The 8,480-nt window shown below is 53.4% G+C and overlaps 1 protein-coding gene across 1 annotated transcript in view; it reads right to left on the bottom strand.

The window, feature by feature from the left end:
• Nucleotides 1-444: 444 nt before the first annotated feature.
• The window catches only part of Slx9 (SLX9 ribosome biogenesis factor), a 32,899-nt gene continuing 24,863 nt past the window's right edge, over nucleotides 445-8,480 (bottom strand). The window contains exons 5-6 of the mRNA NM_001008307.2: nucleotides 3,276-3,344; nucleotides 445-1,608 (exon numbers count right to left, since the gene is read on the bottom strand). Coding sequence (NP_001008308.1) covers nucleotides 1,485-1,608; nucleotides 3,276-3,344 — 193 coding nt within the window. The 3' untranslated portion in view covers nucleotides 445-1,484. The remainder of the gene's footprint in view (nucleotides 1,609-3,275; nucleotides 3,345-8,480) is intronic.

Below are 8,480 nucleotides of genomic sequence, written 5' to 3'. Positions count from 1 at the left end.
CTGGCCAGCAGAGCGCTGCTCTGCCAAGCCTTAGACACAGAACTCACCTCAGACCACTTTTTGCGGTGATTCTGAGGTGGTCCCAGTGATGTCCGCTTGGCTCCTCTCCTGCTTTCTCCTGCTTTGCTGGGTAACCGACCTGAACATGAATGCTCTCCCTAGTAGGACCCTGAAGGGTGGCCCTACGCTCCCCAGCAGGGTGAAAAGATGCTCATCATGGACAGACCAGAGTTGCTTGAAGCCACATCACGGAAATCTTAACACGTACAATCCGAGGAAGACGGAAACCTCCTAAGCTGTGCCGGGCGCACTGGACAGCGCTGGACACGGGTGGGTTTGGGCACACACGACTTCTCTTAATGAGAACCTGCTTTCCCCAGCAGTGTCTCAGCAGACGGCTGAAATGGCCTCTGGTGAAGGAACTTGAGTCTGTGTCCAGACCAGTTTGCTTTTTATTATTATTTTATTTATCTGTTTGTGTGTGTGTTTGGTTTTTTTTTTTTGTTTTTTTTTTGCGAGACAGGGTTTCTCTGTGTAGCCCTGGCTGTCCTGGAACTTGCTCTGTAGACCAGGCTGGTCTTGAACTCAAGAGATCTGCCTGCCTCTGCTTCATGCAGTTTAGGCCTATTCGGTCTTACCCACTTTCATTCACCAAGTGCCCTAGGTGTCCATACCAATCCCGGGAGCCTCACCTGTTCTGCCCTGTCCCCACTCACAGGGGCTGGGGAGCTATGGGCCCCTGTAAAAGGCTAGGGAGCACCTTTGGGGGTAAGCAGTACCATAAGCACATCCCAGATGCAAAGTGGGACATGTGTCAGTGTGAGCTGTGAGTCCCGTGGGTACTGCCCTCACCCGGAGAACCCACTAGTGTCTGACACAGGTCAATCTTGCCATCCAGCCAAGAGACTACTGGGCCAGGGCTGTCCTGCCTCCTGCTTCTCTGACTGTAGCAGGACAAGTAAGTGAGTAGCCTGGGCCGAGAGCTCCGAGCCCTGAGCTGTGGCTTGGTGGAAAGCAATGGTGTGAGAAGCACAGTGGCCGGCAGAGTGCCCTGCTGTGACCAGGACCCCAGTCGGAGCTGGGAAGGAGTGCTAAGGCCTCAGGGACTTTCGGAATCGAGCTCCTTGCCAGGCCTCTAGTTTCACACTTGTGTAGCCCTTGTGATCCCTACAAGAGCAACCACCCCAACTCTGGCCCCTAGCTGGGGACCCTGGGCTTGTTCTGCAGAGAACCAGGACAGCCATCCCAGGGTCAGCTGAGCCTTGGAAATGCAGGAGTGGCTGGCTCTAAGTGGAAGTGAAGCCACAGATGGGCTCCAGCGTAGTCCATAAGTCGTTTTATTTGTCCTCAGCGGTAGCTCCTCCTTCCCCTGCCCGAGGTTTCAAGACCGGCTAGGTGGCCGTGCAGTTACAGGGCAGGATTCCAGAGCTGTGGCCTCCACCCACACTGAGTCTTCTGGATCTCACAGCACCCACTGTCCTGGGTCAGAGCTGTTTGCCACCTTCCAGCTGCATCTGGTGTGCCAGCTGCTGCCCGATAGCCAGCAGGGGACTGGCTCTGTAGGCTGGGCTGGCCAGCAGCTTCTGAAACCGGGTCCTCTCTTCCTCACTGAAAGAAAAGAAGGCAGAGGTCAGCACGGGGAAAACAAGAACCCCCAGGACCCCCACGACAGGCCTGGACACCTAAGACTGGAGCAGACAGCAGAGGCCCAGAGTGACCACAAGGAACAGTACCAGGGTGTCAGGACCATCGGCAGGAGGCAGGGGCACACAGGCCGCTGAGCACACCAACCCCTGGTGAGGTCACCCTACCAGTAGATCTAAGAGGGATTTGCTAGCGGCTGCTGCCAAGGCAGAAGCTGACGAGCAGGGAGCAATGGCAGTTGCTTTATGTAAGAGGTGCCTTCCTCCCGAATGAGCCCAAAATAGACGTGCACTGGAGAGCTCTGAGCACTGGGGCAGCTGCGGACACAGGCAGCTCGGGGGCCTCTCATATATGCTGTCAGGTCCTCTCATCCCCTCCTCTAACCCAGCACGGCCGCCTTCAGTAGAGCCTGGACACAGATGCCGGGTGAGTCAGCAGAGAAGGCAAACGTCTCGTAGGCTCGTATGCTTGAGTTTTTGGTCCTCAGTCAGTGCAACTATTTGGGGAGAATTAGGAGGTTATCACTGGCAGAGGGTGTGAGGTTTCACAGACCCACACCTGGCTCATTCTCTTTATCTACCTGCTGCCTGACTCAGTCGGAGAGAGTTCAAGGCTAAACTGGGTAAGAACTACGGATCAGACTTGGTAAGAACCTATCTCAAAACAAGGAAAACAAGAGCCAGGTGGTGCTCACACCTTTAATTCCAGCACTCGGGAGGCAGAGGCAGGAGGATCTCTGAGTTGGAGGCCAGCCTGGTCTACAGAGTGGGTTCTAGGACAGCCAGGGCTACACAGAGAAACCCTGTCTCAATAAACACAAACAAAAATAAAAACAAAAACCTAAAACCAAACAAACACAGGAGATAGGATATATCTCAGCAATGTACGGGAGTCTGGGGACAAAAAGAGTTGAGGCTGTAAAGTTCTATATGGATTCCCAAAACCAAAAGTAATCATTAAAAAGACCTTTCTGGGGTTGGGGATTTAGCTCAGCGGTAGAGCGCTTGCCTAGCAAGCGCAAGGCCCTGGGTTCGATCCCCAGCTCTGAAAAAAAGAAAAGAAAAGACAAAAAAAAAAAAAAAAAAAAAAGACCTTTCTGAAGCTATACATCGAGAGGGTATGAAGAGCCTCAGGAAAAATTGACACACAACACTCAATACTAACAGAGGCTGTGTGCAGACAAAATAACCAGCCTGAGTGGGTGAGATCCAGGCTGCCTCGGGTTCCCCGAAGACAGCACAGCACCAAGTCGACAGAGGCTGAAGAGCAGAGGCAAGACTCATGTCCAAGCTCACACCTAAGAGTGTGAGGCAGCAACAGGGCAATACGGCCGATGGACGAGGTGCGGGACTGTGTGTGTATAACCCACGGCACTCACACATCCCGGCCACCACCCCAGGGGCTGGGGAAAGGAAGTTCCTACACTAGATGCCATCCCCTCTCCCCGGAGGAACTTCAGATAGACACCCAAGGCCCAACTAAGGACCGCAGAGTTTTTGATCCCCAGAAATGTCTCCCACCTGTAATCAGAAGGAGAGCCAGGAGAGAGGGGAGGGGAGAGGAGGGGCTGGGTGCTGGGTGTGGGTGGAGATGATCAGGAGGAAGGCCCTGTGGGCTGGGGCTGTACTCACAGAAGCTGCTGTCTCTGGGCTGTGCTCATCCGGCTAAGCTCCACTGGCCTGGGCTTGCTGGTCCCCCTGCTGTGGATACAGAGTCCAAGTCAGTCCAACACACTTCACCAGAAAATTTATCTCGGTGGCCACTAGTGTGAGTTCAGGAGTCCACAGTGTGCATTGGCTGTGGAGACTGGATCTACACGAGCTGTGTCACCTGGCTACCATATCTAGAGTCAACAACCACCGTATCCAGGGTCTTGTCTCACTCCATAAGGTTCCCATGTGATACAGAAAGGTCTATCACCCCAGGAAAACACGTCACTTCTGTACCCCGAGTCTGCCACCTTAACAGCCTGCCCTGGACCCTCAACTCCACTGCCAGGGCAGAACCTACCTCTAAAACCACACAGCAGTTCCTGACAAGACATGGGCGTCTGACCTCTGTCCTCTCACTTCTGATGAGAGAAGAGGGAGCTATGCTACCAGGGGGGTGTGGCACCTGCCACTCCAGTGTGACCTTAGGAGCACCGAGGGGCCTTCTAGGGCGAGAGGGCGGTGCCTGCTGACCAGCAGACTGGGGTGTGGTTTGAGAGTCTGGTGCTCGGTGCCGGGCACGCCAGGAGCATTTCCCCAACATCCCCGGGAGCCTGGTCCAACACTGAAGAGGGAGAGACAACTCCACCCAGCAGCAAGGGGCCTGGGCCGGGAAGAGGAACCCAGAGCTCCCCACCGGACAAGATGATTTCAGACGCCACGCTGAAGGAGAAGCCCAGGACGGGAAGCAGCCCGACCACTGTGGCCTGGGTCAACACCTAACATAGACTCCTGACCTAGTCACGCTCCTTTTCATCATGAATGAACAACATTTTTGGGTCTTCAGTGATTTCTCACACCCTGGACTCTGGGCCCCCAGGGAAGGCCTGTCAGGTTGACACAATCCTTTCCCTGCTCGGCCCTTTCTGTCAGGACAATAACCTCATGTCTGTTTGCTCAGCCCTTCCAGAGGCTCCAGAAGCACCTGCGCGGTAGCTAGTGCCTCAGGCGAGCGCCCGCAGAGGACCACGGCCTCAGGCGAGCGACTGCTAGTGAGCTCTCAGCCCCACTGGCTGTATGATGGGGAAAGTCTCCCTAAGTGCAGTCCAGATCTGCCCTGAGGATGGTGGCAGCAGCCCAGGTCTTATAGGACTCTGCATGGGCACAGAGAGATCTTGAACTCAGACACTGGAAGCAAGAGCACAGCCTAACCCTGTGAAGTTCTTCCACTGGCAGACGGCGGACTTCCTAGAGCACAGCCCCATGTGGTGTTTCATAACTGAAAAATGTAAAAACGGTTAGGTTTCCAAACATACGACAGCCAGAAATAAGTTCAGAATCAAGCGCAAAATCATCCAGGATGCCTTTGGCAGAGACCGCCTGAGCTGCATCTTGCACCTTCGTTGCAGCCTCCGTCCTGAATGGGCACAGCATGCAGTACCACCCAGGACTGCCTGAGCCCCTCGGCTCAGAGGCGCGGCAGTTACATGGAGGAATGGCTGTGTTCTCCTTGCACGAGGCTCCTGGCTCTAAGAGAAGCACAACGGTGTCACTGGGGAAACAAACGCTTGGGCTGTGTTCTTAATGTTCTTCATGCCAGGGTGTCTTTGCACTGTGGGTTTTAGAACCCTTGACTTAAAAACTGCTGTTCGAGTTGCTGGCTTGAGTTCTGGATGGATGGATGGATGGATGGATGGATGGATGGATGGATGGATGGATGGCAGTTTCTAAAGCGGCCTCTGTACTGTTGACCATGTGAAGCTCCATTCTCAGCTCTTGGGGTTAGAATACAAAAATGCAGTGCCTGGAAAGTAATTAAGACCCCCCCCCATATCCTTACAGCACACAGCTGGGATTTACACTGTTCTAAAGATTGTTTTTATTTTTACTTATGTGTGCACATGTCTGTGACTGACAGGCCGGAAGTGGGCATCCGATCAGAGACCTCTGCAAAAGCAGCAAGAGCTCTTAATTACGGATCCATCACTTCAGCCCAAGATTTAAGTCTTTATTTTAAACAGGCATAGTCATTTCATCAGGATGCAAATGCTTTCATCCTTGATAGATATAAAGTTATATGTATCCCACAGGATTGTTTTTTAAATGAATTTATTTAAGATTTACTCTGTCAGTGTTTGTTTTGCTCAGCCACCTGATGAAACTCATGCACCTGGGGCCACACAGAACCTCCTGAGGAGCTGGGCGTTGCCTTTAATCCCAGCACGTGGGAGGTGGAGGCAGACAGACCTCTGTGAGTTTGAGACCAACCTGGTCTACATAGTGAGTTCCAGGCTAGCCAAAGCCATATAGTGAGACCCTGTCCTGAAAAAAAAAAACAAAAATCCAATACCAAAACCAAAACCAACAACAACAATAACAACAAAAACCCAAAAGCACCTTCTCAGGTGCAAAGGGGCCATGAGTGGAAAGGCATAAACCCTGTCCCAGAGAATTCCTTTTTTGTTTTGGTTTTGCTATTTAAGACAGGGATTCCCTGTGTAGCCCAGGATGTCCTAAAACTTGCTCTGTAGACCAAGTTGGCTTTGAACTCATAGTTCTGCCTATCTCTGCTGGCCTGAGTGCCAGAACTAAAGGCATGCAACACCATACCTGGCTTGTTCTAGAGAACTTTGTCTCTCACAATTAAGTTAGATGGTGACAACATGGTCTACCTCAGGAATTCTGTAGAACCCCCAGCCTAGCTCCAGTGAGAAAGCGGCCCTCCTGTGGGTACCTGGAGGGTGCTATGAATACCCTCGGGCCATTCTGTTATTCAGCATTGCTGGGCCACACCATGGACTTGCATCATCGGACCAGGTAATAAGAGAGTCACAGGACTGTCTTGCATCATGTTCCTCTGAGCCTAGGACATGAGCAGAGATGGGCAGAAACTAGCTGGACCCTGGTACGGCGGCCATCTAGACATAGTATCTTCCTTCCCACTGTGAAAAGCAGTGCCCCGGACAAGGCCAGTTTAATATAATAAAGAGATACTTGGGGCCTGAACTCAAGGGCCAGTATGGCATTAGGTGGCCAAGAGGCTGGCAAGATGAAGGTATGGAGAGGGGCAGCCCAAGGCAGTCCCTGGCATGGCTAACGTCCCCACTGCAGTCCTTGGTGCTGGGTGAGTCTCCCATCCTGCCTCCAGCCCTGCCGCTGAGACTCCCCACGCTCTGCCGTGTTTTCTTTCCTTTCCCACACAAACAGTGACCATGATGTAACAGCTCTCTCTGAGACCATGGAATCCTTCTAGAATCACCAAAGAGGAGTGAGCTGCCTCTGGTGCATGCGCACAGCTGCCCGGGTGAGGACGGACGGACGGACGGACGGACGGACGCACATACGCACGCACGCACGCTCGGGTCGGCTCTTGGACTGGAGCACCTACCTGCTCTATTAGAAGTGAGACTCCGGAGTGACCAGCACTCCAGCCTCAGATCCTGCCATGTGGCATTCTCCGAGGCAAGGAGCCAGGCTCCTTGGAGAAACACCTGGTGCCAGGCCCAGGCAGAAGATGCCCAAGGTGAGCTCCCAGCACCCGCTGACCTCGGGAAGTGAGAAAGTGCGCAAGTGCGCAGACACACCCACCCACAGACGGGCACATCAGAGCCATCTGGGAGCTACTAAAAGAAATGACGGTGGCTGCTGCCGGAACACTTTCAGCAATAAATAAAGTAGCACTGTGTGATGGCCCAGTGCACGAAGCAGAGGCTCGAAGGCCCACGGGGACCTAAAGCAAGGATGGTTTATCACTGGACCACCCAGTGGAGGTGTGTTTCTCAGGATCCTCATTGTGAGGCTTTGTCACCTTCTACACTGTGCCTCAGGGAAGAAAGTGGCCACTCCGGCCCCTCTGTCTCCACAGAGGCAGGGTCTGCTGATCAGGAGTTTTGACTCTTTCCCAGTTACTGACTCAGCCTATCTCAACAATCAAACAAACAAACATCCTGCCCCACCCCCCAATGCCTGTCTCAGTCTGAAAAGCTCACAGCCTGAGGAACAGGAGGACGGTACGTTAAGTTTCTTCCTGTTGATCACTATTTCATTTTATGGTGGGTGTTCATATAGGTGTGTGTATCTCTCTCTCTCTCTCTCTCTCTCTCTCTCTCTCTCTTTCTCTCTCTCTCTCTCTCTGTGAGAGAGAGAGAGAGTGAGGGGGGTAGCGTGCATATCAGGAACTTCACAGACAGAGGGAGAGGGAGAGGGAGGGGTGGCGCACACAGTGGGAACTTCACAGCCTGAGCTGGCCCCTCCGTAGCCTGAGCTGGCTCCTCCGTAGCCTGACCACTGCTTTAGATGTGAGTATAAATGGTTCAATCCTGGCTCATGGGACAAGCTATGAGGCTAACTTAGATGCCGACTGTCTTTGCCATTCTTCTGTAAACCTAAACTGCTCTTGGTATTTCCTTATTTTGAGTCGGGGTCTTGTGCTGTCTCCCAGGCTGGCCTCGCCTCTATAGCAACCTTTGCCTCAACCACACAGGGCCTGAGATCACGGGCACACACCATGCTGAGCTTCTGAAGATGCCCTGAAGTGGAGGGAGGCAAAGGACCAGGTACTGAGGAAGCAGTCAGGGCTGGGGCAAGATGGGAGCCGTCCCTCGTCCCAGCGGAAGCAATCCAGGGGAGGCACTCTGCCCCGGAACACTCCTCTCCGGGCTGGCAGAGCAGGCTGTTTGTGTGGCTCTCCGGGGTCTGGGAGCCCCAAGCACATTTCTCAGAAGAGAAGCTGTAAAGAGGAAGGGATCCTTGACTGGGGTCACGTTTTTTGCTTAAGAACAGGAATGGAATCTGCATCGCTGGCTCTGCTCAGCTGGGGAGTCCTGACCCCGTGTCGGGGCCATGTCTGGCCTGAGCGGGACGGGTGCCCCATCTTGGGAACCCAGCCCTTGGCCATCTGGTTCTACCGCTGGGCACCCATCTGCCCCGTGACAAGGGCGAGGACCTACAAAAAAGGGCACGGGGCCTCTGCTTTACCCTCGGAGGAAAACTCACTAGCAGATTACTTAAAGGCAAAATAGGAAGGAATAAGCCTCGTGTGGTAGCTCACACACCAACCCCAACCCTTGGGAGGCTGAGGCAGGAGGACTGCATTAAGTGCAGGGTTAGTCTGGGTTACACAATAATCATAGGCCAGTGTGGACAGTGAGACCTTGTTTCAACCCTCACCACCACCACCCTCCAAAA

Source organism: Rattus norvegicus, chromosome 20, assembly GCF_036323735.1.
Source record: "Rattus norvegicus strain BN/NHsdMcwi chromosome 20, GRCr8, whole genome shotgun sequence".
NCBI classification, from domain to species: Eukaryota; Metazoa; Chordata; class Mammalia; order Rodentia; family Muridae; genus Rattus; species Rattus norvegicus.
This window is presented reverse-complemented; position numbering and strand designations above follow the sequence as displayed.